General features: G+C 39.2%; 1 protein-coding gene across 1 annotated transcript in view; it reads right to left on the bottom strand.

Moving 5' to 3' along the window:
* The window catches only part of LOC113228047 (regulating synaptic membrane exocytosis protein 1), a 145552-nt gene that overhangs the window by 5591 nt on the left and 117344 nt on the right, over nt 1-22617 (bottom strand). Inside the window, exons 5-19 of the mRNA XM_026461186.1 lie at nt 16253-16361; nt 15255-15408; nt 13672-13905; nt 13316-13482; nt 13094-13237; nt 12773-13020; nt 12526-12650; nt 12250-12412; nt 11215-11273; nt 6230-6420; nt 5096-5270; nt 4487-4640; nt 3739-3921; nt 2458-2616; nt 34-230 (exon numbers count right to left, since the gene is read on the bottom strand). Coding sequence (XP_026316971.1) covers nt 34-230; nt 2458-2616; nt 3739-3921; nt 4487-4640; nt 5096-5270; nt 6230-6420; nt 11215-11273; nt 12250-12412; nt 12526-12650; nt 12773-13020; nt 13094-13237; nt 13316-13482; nt 13672-13905; nt 15255-15408; nt 16253-16361 — 2462 coding nt within the window. The remainder of the gene's footprint in view (nt 1-33; nt 231-2457; nt 2617-3738; nt 3922-4486; nt 4641-5095; nt 5271-6229; nt 6421-11214; nt 11274-12249; nt 12413-12525; nt 12651-12772; nt 13021-13093; nt 13238-13315; nt 13483-13671; nt 13906-15254; nt 15409-16252; nt 16362-22617) is intronic.

The raw sequence follows: 22617 nt of genomic DNA, 5'->3' as shown, positions 1-22617 counted from the left end.
TATTGCAATTTATAGATATAAAATGGAACGTACCTCAAGTTCCAACTGTCCCTTGACCATAATGATACTGATATTGATCTCCGCGTGCAGCGGTGGCAAGGTGGCGTTGCGCGGTGGCAGCTGTCCAGGCCCCAGAGGCACGACGTCGTCCTCGTCACCTGCCAGCGCGTCGCATGCCGCCGCCGCCGGCACCGCCGCCCACATGCTGCCCTTGCGCCCCGTCGCAGTGCCTGCACGCGCCACAACCAATACTGCTGCAGCCCACCCGCCGCGCCAAGGACAACTCTACGCGCTTACCCAGCCATTAGTACTCTTTACGACAGCACGACTTGCATACCTCGTGTTACTTTTTACCGGTATTTAATTAAAAATGTACGGTTTGCTAACAGCCGGTAACAACACAATTGTATGCAAATCGCGCTGCCGTAAACTGCAATGAAATTTCAGGCTTACTTGGCTCTAATTCAACAGAGTAAATAAGTAATTTTAATACTGAATTTGTAAGTAAAACGTTTATCGCATTAAAACACCAATTTCAAAGGAACAAATTAAAATACAAAACGAGAAACCATTCAATTGAACACTTAATGAAAATAAACATTTACATGAAAATAAGCACGTCAAACAGCTTCGTGCCAGTGTATAACAGTCCCGTATACATAGAATTCAAATCGACTCCTTTCCTAAACACACACATATAATATAAAAAGGATAAGCGTTGTAACGTGTGCAGCCAAGAGTGTAGTCGAGTCTAATAGTTGCCTTAAGCGGTCTTCAATTCATTATGGTAAGCATGTGTCATGAGCAGCCATTGTAATAGTCAGTAAATTTTATAATTAATTTGTTGATACTAAATGTTCTATTTTATTAAAATAGCTCATGCCACTGCTAGGTTCTCGAGCCCGAGTGTGTGCGCTACATCAACTTGGCGACCGCGACCTATAGCGGCGACGCCTACAAGAACATTCTTTCTTGTTCACTAGCAATAATTCATTCCCTAGTCCAGAAAAGTAAAACGTACTCGATAAAAATTGTGTTTATCCAGCTACGGCCTAAGATAAGATATGTACAGAAAATCTAATAGAATGCGCATCGTTATAATGAGTGACATTCGCAGAGGTGATGAATTCCATAATATCCTAGCGACAAAATGCCATCGAGGTGAACGTAGACGGGCAGCCGAACAGACGGAACACAGAAACAGATGAAGTGAGCGTGATCGCCCGCGGCCGGGCATGCGTCAGGACAGAACAGTACAGACACAGTGAAGTGATGAGAAGCTTCGGGCGCAGCCACATTCAACGGTGCGTGCGCGCGGCCGCCGCGCAAGCGATGTATGACCCATGCTACTACGTGGCCTGAGACCCCTCTTCTAAGTCTCGACCGGCACGTGTCCCCGACGTCGCTTATTCTATATCCAGCCGTGGGCAGGAGGTGGCGACACGGAATAAGAAACTCGATCTTGTGCCGGTACGGAGACAGAATCGGAATACGGAGGCTGGCGGCCGACAGACGTCACAAGGGATCGCGTACACCGACACCGCGCACGGTCAAACCCTGGAGTGGGAGCTCGCGCGGGCGCCGGCACGTATAGTCGCTTACCGAGGTTCTAACGGTCCGTTGCTGCTGACCAAACAAGCACAACATAGTACAGGTCAGTACTACCCTTTTGTTTGCATATTTCAGTGTTTGCGGTGACTAGGGGTGGTTAAGGCTGTGGTCACATGTACGTCTTAGTGACCGGTTTTCTGAGCCATAAGCGGACTCGTGGTCTAAACATACAGGTGCTTGTTTATCCGTGATTGGCAAAGGGATTGTGATCAATTATAAACAAATGTGTAGTGCGTATGTATAACTCTATAAAATAATATTGATCATCATAGGTTCATATTTCGACGTTTTCCTTTGCAAACATATAGTTTGCTAACATCTTTGCTAATTCTATTCAACCACAGATATTAATAACTTTTTCAATGATTTTGTCTCAAAAGTACAGATTGAGTTTAGACACATCATGGTAAACGTTAAATGCTTATATCTAGTAATTTGACGTTGATCAAAACAACAAAATTTTAAAAACTTAAGTTATTACAATCCAATTGAAGTAACAAACAGGAATATATGATTACCGAATGTACGTATCATTTCACTATGGAACACGTCTCCATAAATCATGTCACTATACCATGGTAGCACTCCATTTATGGTTCACGCCATAAGTAGTGAACGATAAGTGGAGAATCACGAACCTCATAAATCACACTATTTAAGAACGTTTCTATTTCAACTTTTTACGTATTATTAGATTAGATTTTATGTTTAAAAAAAGGTTACTAATTGAAATTCTCTTACAATTTTTCCAAACAGTATTAACGGAAATGTTCAAACGTCCTTTTAAAAGTGTCATATATAAGCTTCTCTTTTATCACCGCATATCAGTGAATTAACATTACTTACGCCTGGCCGTGGACCCCGAAAGCGAGAGCGTACGGCCAAGTTCGCCTTTGACGGCTCGGAGAGACCTTAAGATGTCATCCGGATCGCGACGGACGCAGGAAGAACGGCGGCGCTCCCCACGCCGTGATGGCCCGCCAGGGCTTGCGTCTCCTGCAGCATCTAAATAAGTCTTTTTGTATGGATATCGCTCTTGAAGAAAAATTCAAGCAACAGCAACATACAAATTGACATGAAATATGGCTGTGCGAAATATGAGTTGTCTTATAGTTATATCGAAATAAAATGTTTAGTAATAATAATAACAATAAAATAAAAGAAATCAATTTAACGTGAATGCTTCCGCTTCGACATATTAGGGAGTTTAATTACAAAATTCATAGTAAGAAATTCAAACATTTCAGTAAAAATTAATTGTCGATAAACATCAATCATCGTAAATGAACATCACTGCACAGTGTGTTTATTTGTATTCTCGCCATATTTAAGAAATTAATAATAGAAATAACGCTAAATCATATAAAAATATTTAAAAAAATATTCTGTAAAGTTTTGCAAAATTGTCTCAAGTCGTATGCACCACGCAAGGGCAGTGACCCCGCCACCCGCTTGACCGAGCGATACGTAATCTTTCTCGATCGCTTATTTACCTATTTTTTTAATTATGAGTATATACCAGTATTGTTATAATGTAATATTTATTTACATTAAAAATTAAGTTCAAAATGTTTGCAAGTGCCGTGCAAGCCTAACCTAACCTTGGATCAAATTTGTTTACCGCAATTAAATAAAAAATAGAAATTTACGAATTTTTTTTTCTGTTTATTTTTTTAGTGATTTGGATTCAGTTTCGGATATAGTAAAGCGTAAATATGGCGAGAGTGCAAATCAACACATTGTATTTGAGTCTAGAAATTTCTATGGAGACAAAAAGGAAATATTGAATAATAATAGATATAGCAACTAAAAATGCAAATAGCCGGCGGTACGGCCAGAGTGAGATTGGCCAGAACGTCTAAGAGCTTGTATTAGGAATAGAGGTGGTCATTTTGAATAATAATTGCTGGTAGTTGTTGGCTAGTGTATTTTTTATCTCTTTATCAATTATTAACTGAATTTTAAAAATATAACTTAATTATTTAAATTTTTAGTAACTTTTATTTCATCTCAAAACTTATGAACACACTAATTCCTACTTATAAAAGACTTCCATAACCTTAATAGCCAAAACCTTATCTAATTGTTAATTATTAAAACTTAGTTATAAGTAAGGACAACTCTGACCTTTTTCCTGTTGCTGGAATGAAGATCGCCGCGATCCAGGTAGAGAGCGGGAGAAATCCTTGCCTAGCTGATAGACTTCCACTTCCAAGGTTTCCGATTGCGAGGAGCCGCGACGAGAACCGCCCACCCAGGCGTGGTCTGGATGGAGTAGGGACGCGCACTCGCCTATTGAGTCTACGTCATCTGATCATGTGAACAGACAATAGACTATTAGTACATTTCATACGGAGAATGTTTGTTTATAACTAAATAAGGTAGGAATTAAAAAATATATATTTCGTGTATTACTGAAATAATTTGCGTGGTAGTGAAATGATATGAATGAGTGCTATAAGTAAGTCTACTGCCTTTACTACAGTTGATTGTTTAATATCTATTACTTACCACATCCTGTGCAGCCTATAAAATAATTTTTTGAGGTACTCACATTATGCATTCCTAGCTTCAGATGCCTAATTGGTTGATATGAATAGAGTTTCGATCAGTTCGTGAAGAAAAAACAGCAACCTTATGTGTATGATGGTGCGAGAGCCGGTAACATCCAGAATAAAAAAACCATGAACGGCTACTGTTTACAATTCATGTTTAAATAAAGAATTTTAAAACAATTGCACAACAGTTGAAATACGAAGTTTTAGAAATTACGTATTGTAAAGGCGAGTCTCAAACTGTAAAATGTGACTCTGGATGTAACCAACTCCATTGAAGTATCGGATAGCGAGATGCGAGCAAAAGGCTACAAATCTACCTGAGATGGAGCGCTGCGAGGCGAAGTCCCCGCGGCGCAACGATCGCGCACCTGTCAGCGAGCCTCGTGGCGATGCGTTTGCTGATCGTGGCCCGCGCTCCTCTATGATCCACCACATCGGGCGATCCTCGGCAGACGCTTTCTCTATCTCCATCTGTTAACATTATAATGTTTGTTAATACGCTACATGGTATAGAGGTCAAAGTGGTATAGTAATATTGTAAAACCTTATAATACGACGTTGTTAAAATAATTATGTATTCATAAAATTTCATGGTTAAGACAGATTTTGTTAATATCTGAGCCGATTATGGTGTATAAATTTATGTTTTTATTAAGTTTCATAGTATATTAAGATATTTTAATTATATTTTTTTATTACTCAATTTTTTTTCATATATATAATTAAAACCGTGATAGTTGAAAAAACCTTTTATAAATGTTAAAATCGCCCGTTTGTTGAAAATATAACAAGTGTGTCGATATTTGAACGACTTAACGTTATGTCACGAGCAAATGGACAAAAAGCGCTCTCTTTTAAGGTTCACAAGGTGTCGTTATTAAGCGTCTAAAATATTTAGAAACGGGTTATTAATAAATCAATCTTACCGTGCATTCTCCAATCAGCACTGGGTCTATACCAGGGCAAGCGTCCCACAGGGTGAGCTCTAAGGCCCTTCCTGCCAGCAAATCGGCCGTGAGCCCACCAAAGCCTAGAGTGGCGTTCCATACGGGGCTGCAAGATGCCGAGGCTGGATCGGTTTCCACGGGAGGGCAACTTTCACTGAATATAGATTTTAAAACTTTCGTGGTTATTCACTAAACGATTATCAGTAGTTACAGGTTGCCCACACAGAGATGGCCAGTGAGTTAAAACCCAATAAACCTACCCGGGTTTTACCCAAAGCGTCGTGTTTTAATCCATTTCTGCCGAAAATCGTGGGCAGAAACGGTGAATATGGAATACGGAATAATTCCATACTTATTACAAATTTTGATATAAAAAATTTTTCGATGAAAAAGAGGCAATTCCACACAATATTCACCTTGCATCCTGTGAGTTCTCACTACTAAGAAGGCACATTACGATTCGATTTTTACGAAAATCGATTCAAGTGCAACGGCTAACAATTTTTTGTATCGAATTATTTTATTTCAAGTGAACCGATTGAATAGAAAGGCAATGTTGATCTTCTAAATAAGAAAGCAATAAACATTTTGTAATAGTACCATTAATTTGAACAAAACTCGATTTACAACAAACATTTAGTTTAAATAGTTTTTGCCTTCGATCTTGAGCATTAGTGGGTTTTAACCCCATTTTTTTATTTAACCCAGTGTTAACAAAGTGCCGGGTTAAAACCCGGGCACTTGCCCATCTCTGTGCCCACCACGATTTTTGCTTGTAAAAAATCAGGTCGTAGTAAGAAATCTGCAACTACAGTTAATCGTTTAACTACCAGTATAATTTAAGAGCTGATGTTGGTAACTTGTATTACACACTTTGTTATCGCGAAATTTAATATCCAGCATCTGTGGAATTATTATTTTTGCAAGTTAGGTATTATAAGATACATTGAAGAAAAGCGCAAAGAAGGAGCCTGGGTATAAGATGCATAGATAAGATAAAAGAGAAAATTACTTCAATGTTGTAAAAAGACGTCCATTAAAAACATAGTAAAGAGAAATATGGCGGGCCCTATATGTATAAAATCATTTACGGTAAAACAAATAAAACATTACAGCGATGGCAGCAAGCGTATCCTCGCAAAGGCTTCAGGCTCGTCGCCGTAACCCAGCGTGTGGTCCCGAGGTGGTAAGTCGTCGGCAGCGATCAGCACCACCACCAGCTTCCGCATCTCGCTCTCGAACCACACCTGTACTTGTGCACGCGCTGGCGGCCGCTCCCGTGCACGCTCTGCGCGTTCTTGCTCCTATATACACACAACCATGCTCAAAACATTATCTTTCCAACAATTTTATTTCAATTGCATTATGACTCAATTTATATTACTTCAGAAGCATTTTTCTAGTCGAGTCATCTTACAACACTAACAAAATAACCACATCTCTACAAAAACAATAATTAACACAATTGGTGATTTGTTAAAAAGAAATAGTTACATAAATAAAATGGAAATAATTGACCAAGAGTTGATGCAAAAATCTAATTAGTTGTGACTTCCGGGAATGCATTGTTATCAAGTAACATGCAGCAACGATCAGCTATTCGATCAGTCCTTATCAGTAAAAGATAAAACCGAAACTTCTTATTCTGTGCTATTCATAGCAATCATATCGCCATCGATAGATTTACTTTGTTTTAAAATATATTGATTAAATGATTATTGTAAGTATATTATTCGAATGACTTACAAAATATTTCATTAAAACATGCGTCGGGCTGAGGCAATTCTATTCAAACATAAATTAATTAAAACATTCGGACGCTCTGATCCGCCATGCAGAAAGCTGTATCATGCTGATACCTGGACAAGCTGCATGTACCTAGACACCTATTTGGGATGTAGCCGAACAAAAGTTTAGATCTCGCTGAGAACGCTTATAAAAGAACCTTATAAATAGACAGCATGGTTTCATGTGCCAAAAAATATTTCAAATGCTGCTGGGTTACAGAGTGATATCAAGGTTGGCTATTGGTGTCTCTACATTGCAACTTTCTTTTGGGTAGTTAATGTTCAAGGTTCTACTACATGGTATTTGCAAATTCACCTATACTTCTGCGATTACAATAGTATGCCAATCAACAACTGTTGTCTAATATTATAATATGTAAATAAAGTAATTTAAAAATCTAATTTGATTTTTGACTCATTTTGAATATTAAAACATCATCAGAAAAATAACCGATTGTGATGGATGTATAATATGTAGGATGTTATTTATCATTCGGTTACATCGACCTTAAGTAACTGTAAAAATGTAAAATTAATTACAAATGAAGCGGTAAAAATACACACGTATAATTCGCCAAATATAGTAAAATGAATATGATTATAAATAAACATTTTTATTGAGATTTTTTTGTGAAATAATTCCACTAGTTTTGTTATGATTATGAATATAAAGATCGAACACACAGAAAAATGTTCGTCGACCCGGTGAGATTTAAACCCATGTCCATGCTGCACCGTAGCATTGCTCTAACCATCTGACCCACGGGTCCAGTTACCGAGTCGTCGAAATTCTCCTATGTGTTTTTGTCATAGATCTTTGTACTGACTTTCGGCATTCGTCGCCGCTAGTGACATCTAGTTAGAGATTTTTGTATAATCTTCTCACCGCAGCCGATACCTTTACAGGTATCACAACTGACGCAGATGTCGCTTTTCGATAAAATGTTTTTATTGAGATTTTTTGTGAAATAACTCCATTCGTTTTGGAGCTTACCACAACCTCTTAAAACAATATTACTTTACACTGACTTTTCGTACCATAACGCGCTTAAAGTAAGCTTATTGTAATGTTAAAACTATGATGTTGTGTTATGCTGTATTGGCAGCTTTGTGACTATTAGTCTATTTATTCACTCAGTTCGTACTATGACGCGACTTTAACATTAAAGTAATATCGCCCTTATGTCATATTTAGCAATCTTAACATAGTTAAGTTCAATGGCAACAATATTATTTTCAGTTTTATTGTCTTTATATCGATTTGTAATGATTAAAAGTTAAGTGGAACTTATTTATTTACATATATCTCTTCAATATTTTGTTTATTTTTTATTTAATAGCACATAGGAAATAATTTCTCGTTAAATAAAAGTAAAATTATGACAGCTCCATCTATATGCTCCATGGCGAAACTAACAGTTGTCATTAGACTATAATTCCGAATTCACAACGTGACTATCAAGACTTAGCTTGTTTTGTTTATTTTTCTCCATGAAAATGCGGAAAAATTATTGAAAACAACGTAGTTTTAATAGATTTTATTTTTATATATTTTTCTGTTTTTAACAGCCAAAATTCTCTGAATGTAAATAACATTAAGTATTTAAACATTATACTACGATAAGACAATTCGAAACATCAAAAAAGAAAGAGAAGGCATTATATAGTTCACATAGCTTTATCTCTTTCCTATTTTTAGTAAGGAATAGACAATATTGCGAAATCATTCGTTCTTTCAATCACTTTTGTAATAATACATTCATACTTGGTTCACAGAGTCGTCATGGTACGAATATGAGTAATATTACAATAAGCTTACTTCAAGCTTACATTGAAATAAGATTGTTTTTGGAAAGGTTATGGTAGTGTAGACGGTATGGTAGGGTAGGCCCCTTGTTATGATTATGAACACAAAGATCGAACACAGAAAAATTTTCAAACGTGCAACATGGACGTGGATTTAAGTCCCACCGGATCCACGAAAATTTTTCTGAGTCTTCGATCTTTGCATTTATTTATAATCATAACTAAACTAGTGGAGTCATTTCACCAAAAATGTCAATAAATACATCTGATCGAAAAGCGACATCTGCGTCAGTTGTGATTCCTGTAAAGGTATTGGCTACGGTGAGAAGGTTATTCAATAATCTCTTACTAGATGTCACTAGCGACGACGAATGCCGAAAGTCAGTACAAAGATCTAAAACAAAAACAAAAAAACATAGAAGAATTTAAACGACTCTGTAACTGGACCCGTGATTCAGATGGTTAAAGCAATGCTACCGTGCCGCATAGACGTGGGTTCAAATCCTACTGGGTCGACGAAAATATTTTTGTATGTTCGATCTTTGTATATATAAATAAACATTTCATCTTGTCTATATAACACAGCGCATTTTATGAAAGTTGTTTTACACAAAGGCTTGTCATTTCCGTATACGGTGCTTTTTACTAGACCATTATGCACATATCCACAGTGTGCCAATTTCATGCAGTTTTCAGTCGAATAACGATTCGTAACAATAGCTACAGTACGAGCGGAGCGGTTATGTACATGGTGTCGTTGTAGGTGTCGGTCACGAGACAGAAGCGTCGGTGTGCGCCTGTCGCTCAAGGGGTTCCGGCAGTGCGGTGTACCGTGCTCCACCACTCGAAGCACTACGGCTAGTCGCTGAGCGTCTTCACAAGTGCGGCATACACTACTCGTACACTAAAGTCAACAGCAAGACTCGGAACAGACACTCGATGCGCAAGACATGAGACTGTACAAACGGAAGTGCGACGTCGAGGATGCGGGTCGGAGACAACATTACAGTAACGAGCCGGTCGCTCGGGTAGCGCTCACCTCCTCCGCTTCTTGTCTCATATGTCGCGTGTCCTGGAAGCTGTCTCTGGCTGCTATCGTATCACTTGTGCTTTCCACTTTTGTCTGTGTATTGTGAACTGCTCGTGTTAGCGTAACTATTCGCGGAATATAATTTCGATCAGGTGTCGATTCGTTAGCTAAGCTGGAAGCTGCGGCGTTCTAGCTTTTCTAAATTTTGTTGATATTGTGGTAAAGAATAACTAATCATCCACCAGATCCTATAGATGGGCTGTATCGGGACGAGTCCCCTACTCTACCATTGAACACTAAAGGTGTGATTAGCCTCTGTCTACACTTACTGATTGAAATGTGATTCGTCATAATTTGTCAATTTGCCGATCGGTCCCTACAATTGAACTCCGCCCGGTGCCGGTGGCGAATTATGAAATTGGTCGGGTGATAGAAAAAATAAAAATCTGAAAATAAGTAGGTAGCATTTTTTCACACACTTCACTTAGGATAATCATCATTATATAAACGGTAACGTATAACGCATATATAGATAACAAATGAAGTTAAAAATATATGTAGGTATATAAATATTTCAAGTAAACAAACAGAGTATCCCTTTCTCTAAACAGTAAAGGTTAACAAAGTTAAAAGTACATCTACGTTCGTAAATAGAAACACTAATCTCTTATAACTAGACTAACATGGAAGATGTTCGACTGATTAGTGCTACAGTATCACAGCAGATCAACGGAGTCCAGCCCTTGCACTCCACATCTCCATCCAATCCGAAACCAGAGCCCGCATATCGCAACGATATTATGGTAAGTGAAAATCGATGACTCCGCCTTTGTCCAGAACACTATTATCACGAAAACTACCGGAATTTCGTATGTTTATATGACTTAAATCCAGACCGTTCGATCGAGAGTAGAAAAGGTTTTGTTACCTGCGTAATAGGGTGAGACTTTCGTATCAGTTTACGGAGTGGAATCATATTATGGGTTTCAGCTTGGACACAGAACGGCGCGGCGCTAGGGCTGCAGCGGTCGCGCCCTCAGGTCACACGGTTTGGGTGATAAAAGAGTACACCAATAGGCACCATCACACATTGTACCAACATCTATCTCTCTTTCGATTTAGGTTAGTGGATCATCCACATCACACTATAAATACCCGAAATAGGGCTCGAAATTGGCTTATACCTAAAGTAAAAAAGTAATTCTCTACAGGATATTGTACAGATAATTACAATTAATAATAAAGATGGGATTATGCTACGAGATATTATGACTTTATTTGTGGTGATCCACTAACGTTTTATGATTACAAAATAAAAGTTTAGACCACAATAATAATGAGTGATCCGAGAAGCGCAGAATAGTAGGCACCGAGTGACAGTCTCTACTAGTTTATGAAGGAGCGAGCTAGTCAGCTCAGTGTCTTATGGGTTCACAACACATATTGTTACAATTAAAGCCTAGTGGGTATTATACCGGGGTTTTCGGCAATTTCCGTCGGGTCGGCGACGATGGTGATTTGTCGGTATCCGGTTCTGTGAACCAAAACAATGTGCATTACACTACCACTGAACCTGACAACTGAGGAATTCCAATCAAAAATGTGCAATCACATCCTTTATCGTATTTGTTTCATTAAATGATTGCAAGAGCTAAAGTCTAAAAATATAATAAAGATTGAAAGTGATGAAAGAAAGATTTGAAAGCGGTAAAGGTGAAGTGATAGTGTTAGAAAGTCCAGATAAGAGAATAAATAAAATTGAAGTATGTGTGAATAGAAGGAAGAGAATAAGAAGAGATACTGTAAACAGCAACGTAATTAATTAGCAGGTTATGACGGAAATTAATTAGTCTATTCTATCCAGTTTAATTGCTAAACATTTCACTTGCAAATGGATTCCAATAATTCAATTGGAGTATGCAATAGTGCGGCTTTACATGACCTAGTTCGCGAGTTGTGGAAACTAACGAAGCCTATTAATAAGGAATTTAGATGAAATCTCGACGGAACTGTAACTGCTTCGGAGTATTTAAGTAAACACTTTAATGAGTGCGTTTTTGCATTATTACATCTGTATTAAAACGATTAAAACCAAAGCTAAATTGAACACTGAATGCAATCTACCATTTAGTTGTAACTTCCTGTATAGAAAATATTATGTTTATTTCGAGAAATAAAACAACATCATGTAGTATATTTTAATACAATAATTTTTACTAACTTAGCAAAAAGTAAGAAAAAAGAGGTAAAATTTATAAGTTCCTTGAAGTAAGTTGAAAATATGCATTATTGTACATCATAAATAATACTATCTTTTTTACCCCATAATGTAAATAAAAATAGTTGACTTCTCACAATACGTAAGTGTTTTAAATTTAACAGTGAAATCGATAAATATAAGTATTGATAACAGAAGAAACCAAGTGCATTAGGAAAAATAGTACTTGACAAAGTTGGATAGAGTGAAGTGATGCAACAGTACAAGAACGTGATTAAATTGATGTAGTTACCATATAGAGCATGATGGTGGTGAGTCGTGGGCGCGGCAGGAGAGTCGTCGAGCTGCGGCGCAGGCTCTACCAGTAACTCCACGTTATCCCCGCCGCGCTCCAATACTGCACACACTTCCTCAAAGCTGCGTTCTGTTAGAGGCACCCCACCCCATTCCAATACCTAAGAACGTATTGATTTTATATTTATTTATAGTAGTTGACGGGACTTCATGTGCATGGTATACGGAACTTTATGTGCGTTTTTCACTGTAGGTTATAAAACTCAGTGCATACCTTATCACCCTGTTGAAGACCGGCGAGGTCTGCGGGGCCCCCAGGAACTGTCCAAACTATGACAGCTTCGCGCCGTCCGCTCGCATCTGGTTTGCCGCCTACTACGCGCATTCCGAAACCACGTGCTGAAACATGCGATACATTTGCACTCCCTATGTAAAAGTCCATAAACATACGTAATATTTACTTCCAGATATTTTGCGACAGTATCGCTCTAATTGGCACGAAAAGAACTTTGTATACTTACATCGGTGTCCTTTGTCATTAGGGTCACGCCGTAGCGAGACGCGCCTAGGGGAGCGGTCGTCAACATCGTGTATCACTATTTTGATGGCTTCTGCGTCGACCGACATCTGGCGCGCTGCGGCAATCGCGGCAGCGGAGGGCGCCGGGGCCGCCGAAGATGGTGGGTCCGTCGATGAGTCTCCACGAGTTGACAATCCTGCCATTGCACTTAACGCACCTGTCCTCTGTTGTAATGCTGCTATATCCGGCCTATCACACACGGAGAAAAATCGATTTATTAGAGTTCAAATCTACAAAGACTAGATATTTGGAGGTTACATACAATTGACTGCCTCGGCGTCTAATAGGTCTGTCCTCGTCAACGCTCAGGCCAGAAATTTGTGGTGTGGATGGTTCAGTCTCATCTGGTGCTCTGTATGAGCCACGTCTTGATTGTGCACCTGAGACTACGTCCACTGCTGAAGATCTGGAAAAAAAAATTACCTTGTAACATCTAAATATATCATATGGATTACTCGGATGATCTATCGGAGATGTTAGATACCTTCTGGACATGGGTGGTGGTGCTGGTAAGTTGGATAGTGCGGGTGCTTGCTGGTCATCCTCGCACGAGCGCTGTCGTGGAGTGCGCACCGATCGCCGACGGACTGGCGTAACGGTGCTGGGTCGGCGGGATTCTACCGATGGCGTCGTGCTGCCGCCGCCCTTTAACTGCCGCCGCGGGCAGCGTGGTTACAAATATTATCAACGATGCATGTAACATGCAATGTGGCGAGAAGTGACAGACAGTACAATGAATATATTTAAATGCAAGTATGATGTGACCTTAAGATAATGTATCAAATGAGAGACGATTTCAAACATTATCAACTTGTGGATTGGATCTTTCACAAACATTACCTTTTCAAGTTCCTTCAATGAAGCAGGTGATACATCGGAATGGCGACGGAGCTCGGGAGAGCGCGGCGGCGCGAGTGCACTACTGCTGCTGCCACTGCCAAGACGTGCTTCTGAATGCCGCCGCTGCAGTGCTTCTAACACCGGCACGTCTAGTAAAGAGTCGGTGCTATCTTGTGCTGAAGGTGGAAGCCGCGGCGCTGCTTTGCGTCGGCAGACGGAACACTGCCATGAATTCTGCGTGGATACGAGCAATTATACCAACTGTACACATATGAAATACATCCATCATCACCTGCGTATGAGGTTAAGGCAAATGATAACAATAATAATATTTTTTTATGACGACCTCTGTGGTCAAGTTGTACACTGGTTTTCATAGTGTCGCCATCTCTGAGGTCCCGGGCTCGATCCCCAGCCGGGCCAATGTAGAAAAACTAACTTTTCTGTATTATCTCGGGTCTAGGACCTGGGTGTCTGTGGTGCCGTCGTTGTTTTCTGATTTCCATAACACAAGTGTTTTAGTTACTTACTTTGCAACGTATGTGATGGTATAATATTTATTTTTTTATCACAATAATAATTTATACAGAAACTTGATTTATAAATTTTAAAATAAATAAGACTAAGCATTATAACTCTAACTCTTAAGCCAGGGGTATTCCTGTGCAGTACAATACAGCTATATATAATAGCAGAAAATAACTTTTGATTTTATCGAGTTCTTGCGCTTACGCGATTCTTACAGATTGGAAATGATACTTTTTCATTCATTTTATTAAATCAATTTGGGAAATGGACTTTTGATTCTGGTATGGGTGTTGTGGGTAATGTCCCTGTGTAGTTTCTCTGGTACTCATATTACAAGAAAAACATCGTGATGAAATGCAGCACGCAGAAGAAAGTTCACAACTTCCCGAAAACATGTGAAGTCCCCAATCCGCACTGGAGCAGCGTGGCGGACTATGCCGCCCTCGGAACGAAAGAGGGCACAACTGTCGTATAAAGTATGCATAATTGTGCCTTTTCTCGTTACGAGGGCAGTATAATAAACACTAGCCTGAGCGGACACCCGTGTCCAGTATTAGGACGTATAAATGGGTTGATGATGATATAATCAGTAAAATATACTATTTGTTATCAATAACGTAATGGAAAATATAACAAAAACTTCAACCATATATTTTGGGTGAGAAGATCAAGCGGAAGGCGGTAGAACGACGTATATTGTATTGACGGCCATGATAGACATTTTTTGGAAAAGAGGTCTTTCCGGACGAACCCATGGAAAGGTTCGATCAAATATCCGCCAACACCCGCTCTCAATAAGAGGGACACGTCTCCTTTATTGACTTCTATGGAACTTGGATATTTTGCTGCGTCATCGCCAGTCACACGTTCGCAGGTGCCATAGGTATAAATCACACTTTATTGCCTTCGTGCTAGCGAAAATGTCGTAAGAAAGCATTATTGAAACACGTTATTTCTTTGTTTGTTTCAAGCAGTTTTAATTTTTCACGGAGACGATTTGATGTAAGTAGTTATTAATTTTTTCGAAACATTAGTTCGAAAACCTTGGATCTTACCGCTTCTTCATCGCTAGCTGGCTTGGAATATGAAGAACAATCCTCGCAAACGCGATGTTGGCAGCCGTTGCAGGTGTGAAACACTTCTCCTGGTTTCAAAGCCTTCAAGCATACCCGACACGCACCGGCACGAGAAGGAGCTTTTCCCGCCTCGCTACAACAAAATAAAGTGTACATTCGTAAATTGAATGATAATCAAAGACTTAGGAAAAGTCAACTTAATAAAAAACCTGAATATAATATGAATATAACTAAATGTGAGTAAGAAATGCCACTGTTCACAAGCCCCAGGAGAAATGATTTATCCGTAATGAAGGTAAACTTTAAGCATTAACGCACTTAAAAATATATAAAAAGAACATAAATCGAGTTCCTTTTGTTACTTCCCTTGTTTCGTTCAGGGAAGTATGGCCACCTTACCTATTTCTGCTGCCAAGCAGTAATGTGAGCATTACTGCGTTCCGGTTTTGAAGGATAGGGGAACACCTCTACCCTTGAAAACCTACTACCTACTGTACCTACAAGTCCCATGTGCGCATGGGACTTGTCAACTTATATCTCAGGGTGACAGGCGCAGTGGCAATGCCCCACCGGTCATTGCGTTTTAAAGCTCTGAGTGGCACTGCAACTGTTATGGACAGGCGTGTCGCTTACCACCAGACCCACGACTTATTCGCCCAACACTTGATATTATAAAAAAATTACTCATCTTCCGTCTAAGTTATTGAAAAGAGGCTACAAACGGACCAATTATGTGCTAAATGCAAATGTAAACCAAGTGAAGCACCCTTTGAATAATCTATTAAAGCTAAGTCTGGCCAAGGTTGTGGTGGCTGACTTTTAGATCTACATGTGTAAGTATATGCATGTACATATAAATAAATACATTGTGCTCCGTAAACGTTATACAAGTAATCGTAGAGCGTTTCTTTGTTTGTTCACTAGAGTAACATAAATTTATTGTTGTGTTTAAGAAATATCGACTATTTCTTACGTACCGTTCAGTTTTTGCTGGTGTAGTGGTTGTCGCAGGTGGCGGCTGCGTAGCTGGCGGCGTCGGTGCAGGCTCAGTCGCGACTTCCGCTGCACGGGGTCCAAGTTTGGTCACTAAAGCAAAAATTTGTTTTGTTATCTTGTTTTTTTAAACATTGCCGACAAGTTCCCACTAGACAACAAAGATTGCTTATATAATTTCTCGCGAATTGAATTGAATTGAAACTCAAATTACATTCACTTCATTGTTATGAAATACTGAGTTGGAATGAGATGATGAGAATTCAAATAAGTCCGCAGTTTGTGTCTACCTTCCGAAAAGGAATCCACTAACAATGCGTGCCAGCCCCAGCTCTTCTCGAGGTTCGACGGAGGCTCGCGCCTCGCGATATTCGCTATGAATATTGAGAAATGCTCACAAATTCCATCGCAAACTCCGCTCGACTCCTATCAAATACTGCACGTTTTTGTCTCGCCTACATAACGTACTATAAATTATGTATTTTGTCAGTGTCATGCCACCAGGGTCTTATGTGTACTTTAAATATTCTTACATAAAGGCGTATTATTTTAGGTCTTGTTTAGGCTCTATTGTCTTTATGCCTTTGAGAATAAATAATGCTTGTGATACAACAAGTACAGTCGATGCCCTAAGATACCAGACCTTCTAACCGTTTATTTGGTTCTGAGTATATCAGTAAGAACAAAGGTGTTAAACAAACTTAACCTTTAACCGGAAAAGCCGTAAAATTAATTTTGGCATGATTTGATTTCCTTATTGCATCATTAGTCTTCCTTCCTCCTTCCTTCAGGGAGGAAAGGCACCATTAATGAATGATATTGCATACGTATTACATAAATACCAATTTTCAAATCAAAAGGCTGGAATTCCTTTTCACTTTTCTGTTGTCTCTCGAAACCAAACGGTCGGCTAGGCGGCAGGTATCGTAGGGTATCGATTGTCCATGATCCTATATTACACCTAATGGTACTACGATAAGGTAAAAAGTTAACGGTTTATGGCCGTATTCGTCTGTGGAAATGAATTTATTAATCGCTTCGGGGCTGGAGACGTAAATAAGGGTTAAGGGCGCAGGTCGTTTCACTCAAACTCAAATATTTGTTTTATCGGAGCTTGTTAGGCGAGGTGTTCCCCTCGTCCGCAACCCTTGCTGAAAGCCATGACGAAGTTAAATAGTTACAACTCAGAAGTTGTATATTTTTTAATGAAGATTATTCACTGTAAGAATTCAGTCGATAGCTAAACTCATTTGATGGTTTGATCTCGCTTCACTGCTAGTGAATCTCTAATGCTGATGTTTTGAATGACTCGCATTAGTAAACTATTTCAAACAGCAGCAATTTGCTGACACGCTGTATTAGTTCTGGCCTCATAGTGCTATCCAGATAACGATGATACTGAAATTATTTCATTGCGGTACTCTAACAAACTTTGCTGCGAAAAGTTAAACTCATCTGTAATCCTGACACTACGCTGTTTTTGTGTATTTACTTGGTACTTAGTGCAACGGGCTGGTATCCGCAACTCGACGACAAAGCGCCTATTTTGCCTATTTGGTGTATTTATTCTGACAAAGTTATTTTTCTCGCAATGATAGATTATTTGTAGTTTCGTTAGAGGGAAATGGAATACCCCTTTAACCATAAATTGAATTAGTGGACACATTATATTCTTTTAGAAGCTAACAAATTAGTCCACCTTCTACTAATTTCTTAACTGTTAATAAATTTGTACCGTGTATCTAGTATCTACCTTTCTTATTAACTACCCTGATAAGTATTATGAATTGTAACCGTGGAAGTCTACAAAAATAAAAATTAATTACTTTCATTGTCGCTGTTACTTTGGTGCCAACAGTAACCTGGCTAGGCTGAGTAATATTATTCTAAATGTAGAATAATATTACTCACAATGAGTTTGTAGCAACTACAGACTTTTTCCACTTTTCATAGACTTTCTTTTTGATCTTGGCTTTTCGTGGTTGGCATTTCAGTCACTAACAAGGTAACTATTTAATATAAACATTAAATTGGGAAACGGCATTAGGAAAAGAGATAGAAAAAAGGGATCTGGCGAAGAAATATGAAATGCAAATAAACAAGTAAATAATATCTTAGACAAAAAGTATTTGACGTGACGTAAATCAAGAAACATAGTTTCGTTAACAATAGAGAAAGAATAACATTAAATACAGATTTTCATAACAAAACACTTACAAAGTTATAAACCAATGAATTGGAAACAATTAGTGAGGTTCATTAATACCGAATATAATTCCGCTTCGGACAATAACAGAGTTTCGACGGATTTAATTAAGAATTTTCATCGTAATAATTGTTGCGCTGAGTCTGACTGCTCGAAGCGCTTACGATTTTATCATTAAAATATTCATGACGAAAGATTGAAAGATAGGTGGAACAACAGTTGATTTTGTAATAATTCACTATTTAAGGTTAAATATTATTATAGTTATACAAAAAAAACATATTATTATTATTGATGCAAAGATCGAACAAACCCAAAGGAAAATTCCCTCGTAAGATCATCTGGATCAATACGTAGCTCAGTTGGCAGAGTGGTAGCCACGTTGAGGCGACAGACGCTGGTTCTAGTCCAGTCGGATCGAAGGAAGGAAGGATTTTTTTGCTTGTTTTTTTTTGTCTTTGTATCATTAATAACAAACTAGCGGAGTATTTTCACAAAATAGATGAATGTCATGTCATTATAGTAAAAACATCATGATATTCAATAAAAATAATATAATAAATAAATAAATAATAACGCACACACTCAACATAGCCCCGCACTAGGGAAACCCTGTGTCGCGGGTGCCATGGACACACACATAGACAACCACAAATTACACCCAAACTCACGAGAGAAATAAATGTAGGTCATACAAATATTTCTCCCGGCCCGGGAATCGAACCTGGGACCTCTGCGTGGCAGTCAGGTAACCATTCGGCCACCGAGGCAGTTATATATATTATATATATAGTAGTAGATTGTTAAAAACTGTGAAAAACTGTGTGCTGCTGAAAAGAAAGCCTTCTTGCACCTGTATTACGTAAAGGAGGGTACTACAGTCGAGCAAGTAAATGCCCATCTTAAAACAATATGTGGGGCTGATGTTTGTTTCGTAGAAGCGCTTAAGGCACGAGGAGACTACGCTTCGTTCAAGCTTGCAGTACCACCTGAGCTAACTAATCTACTCCTGAACCCAGACAATTGGGCTGTGAACATCTGTGTCAAACCTTGGCGACATATTTTTCGCAACAAACAGGAGAAGTGATAGGCGCAAACTCAAAACTATTAGTTGCTATTATCAAAATGTACGTGGTCTACGGTCTAAGACTACCGTATTTCATAATAACATTATGCAATCTACATACGATATAATCGGATTGACGGAGACGTTTTTATCTAGCTCTGTGTCTGATGGAGAACTGTTTCCACCAGGATATGTGGTAATTCGTCGAGACCGAATGTGCGACGCTGGCTGGGGTGGAGCGTTGCTTGTGGTGCGTGATTGCTATTCTGTACGTGAGATTACAGATATTGATGGAGCAACGCCAGACAAGGAACTGTTATTCGCTACTATCAAATGTAATAGTGTAAAATTGTTATGTTGTGTCGTGTATTTGTCTACAAGTTGTGACGATGAACATTATCTGAGCACACTGACATGCATTGAAAATGCTATCTGTTCGTACCCTGACTTTGATGTTTTAGTCACCTAATAAGGTGACTTTAATTTAAATTCATTTTCTAATAATGTAAATACACAATTTAATTTATTCTGTGAATTTTGTAAGTTACAAGACTATAATACTGTGTTTAATAGTCATGGCTCGAAATTAGACGTAATATTGAGTGACTTTGCCCCTGATAGGGTTAACGTTTCAGTCGTCTATGATCGTCTGGTTCCGTTGGATAGATTATACCACCCTGCACTGGAAGTGACGATAGAGTTAGAATGTAGCGCGAGGCCTTCGCTCTTTCGTGCCCCTCGGCAACAGGGTATATGTCCTGATTGGAATTGGCGTAAAGCGGACTATCAGGAATTGTATGCGGCTTTATCTAAAATAGACTGGGCTGGTTTGTTCGAAGTTCGACATGCTGATGAGGCTGTTGGATATTTTTATTCAAAAATATACGAGTGCTGCAATCGTTTCGTACCAGTCAGGAAACATTGCCAACGCGATTTGCGATACGTATACCCGACATGGTATACTGCTGAAATTATACTGAACTTAAAGTATAAACACTATCATCTTAAAAGAATGAAATCTGATGGAAAGGAATATAACGTAGAGCTGTACAAATACTACAGGTGGCACGGTAAAAAACTAATAAATGACGCGTATCGGCAGCATATAAGTAGGTTGCAAAAAAGTATAATTAATGAACCAGCTCGATTCTGGGGATATAAGTCTAGTCTTAAAGATAAGAGAAAGGACAGGCACTGTACAGATGTCTTTTCTTACGACGGTGCGGAAGTGTCTGGACAGGCTGCTGCGGATGCTTTCGCGCGATATTTCAGCTCTGTTTTCCTATCGGATCAGCCGCAACTGGACCCTGCAGATGCTGCTCGAGCTGCTCAACCAGTATTGGGCACTAGGGATGTAGCTGTTGTGGGCGTAAGCGGGGACGATATTAAAGCTGCAATTAAGCGTTTAAAAACGAAGTCCGCGTGGGGTCCTGATGGAGTGCCAGTGTTTTTGGCAAAGGATTGTATGTCAGCTTTTCAAAGACCGCTGATTTACATATACAACCTCTGTCTTGACTCTTCAATATACCCGTTGTGCTGGAAACTATCGCGTGTGACGCCAGTGCCAAAAGGAGACGCTAAAGGCGATGTAACGCAATACAGACCTATTGCTGTACTTTCTGTGTTTGCGAAAATATTTGAATCCATCCTTAATACGCGCATTAGTGGACAAATAAATGGATTGCTCCATAGTAGCCAGCATGGCTTTCGTCCTGCTCGGTCTACTACGACAAATCTTATCGAGTTGGTAGATTATGTATCTGCAGAGATGGATGCAGGTCTTCAGGTAGACGCTGCATACTTTGACTTCAAGAAAGCATTTGACCTAGTGGACAATGACATATTATTAACGAAATTGGCGATGGCTGGTTGTACGCCTAAACTCCTACGGTTTTTTGCCAGCTACCTAGAAAATAGGCGCCAGTTTGTAAAAGTGCAAGGTTTTGAGTCACCAGAATACTACACAAGATCTGGTGTAAGCCAAGGAAGTACTCTGGGTCCAACTCTATTTTTATTAATGATTAACGACTTACCTAAAACTATTCGTAATGCTCGTTGTCTTCTTTTTGCGGACGATCTTAAGATATTTCTGGGGGTGAGGGATATTGGTGATTCAACTGCCTTGCAAATGGATATTGATGCGGTGTCGGAATGGAGTTTGACTAATCGTATGCCCTTCAATGACTCAAAATGTAAAGTAATTACTTTTACCCGTAAACGTTGCCCAATACTGGTAAATTACATATTATTTGACGCCTGTATAGATAGAGTTTTTGACATTAGTGACTTAGGATTAACGTTAGATAGTAAGTTAGACTTTCACAAACACGTGACGGTAACCTGTAAAAAGGCGAATAGGATTTTAGGATTTGTTATACGGACATCATATGAATTCAATGACGTGGCTGTGGCGAGGATGTTGTACAGCGCCTACGTACGCAGCAAGCTGGAATATGCAGCTGTAGTCTGGGACCCTTATGAAGATAAATACTCTATAATGTTGGAACGAGTTCAGCGTAAGTTTGCACGTTGGCTTTATAAACGGCAGTACGGGTATTACCCGTACTTGTATCCATCGCTTTTTGTTTCGGGTATGGTAGAGTTGGACACTTTGTCTCGGAGGCGAAAGATGCAGCTGCTGGCTCATTTTGTTTCCGCGATCCACCACAGGGTGGATAGTGACATAATAAGTAAGGTGGATCTGTTGGTGCCCACTCGTATCCTGTGGAGTGATGAGGGTGCGGTGGCCCCGCGCCGATATCCACGGCTGTTAGGCAAGCCCCGCACGCGCACATTGTACGCTGAAAACGCGCCTACCATTCGCGCAATAAGCCTGATCGGGGACATACTCACTCAATGTGACTCAATTGATTTATTCGCTGATCGCGTTGGCTATATATGTAGAGAGATGTCTCCCTACATTGTGTAGTCAGCGTTATCATAAAATGTTAGAATAAGGACTAGAATAATTTGCTGTTAACTATTTTTTGAATTGTAATACTTATCATAATAATTGTATGACTTGTAAGCGCTTTGGCTACTTAGCTGTTAGTTTGCAATGTATGAATAAATAAATA

This window comes from Hyposmocoma kahamanoa, unplaced genomic scaffold, assembly GCF_003589595.1.
Source record: "Hyposmocoma kahamanoa isolate Upper Pololo Valley unplaced genomic scaffold, ASM358959v1 220, whole genome shotgun sequence".
Classification (NCBI taxonomy): domain Eukaryota; kingdom Metazoa; phylum Arthropoda; class Insecta; order Lepidoptera; family Cosmopterigidae; genus Hyposmocoma; species Hyposmocoma kahamanoa.
Note: the sequence above shows the minus strand (reverse complement) of the source record. Positions and strands in the feature narration are given on the sequence as shown.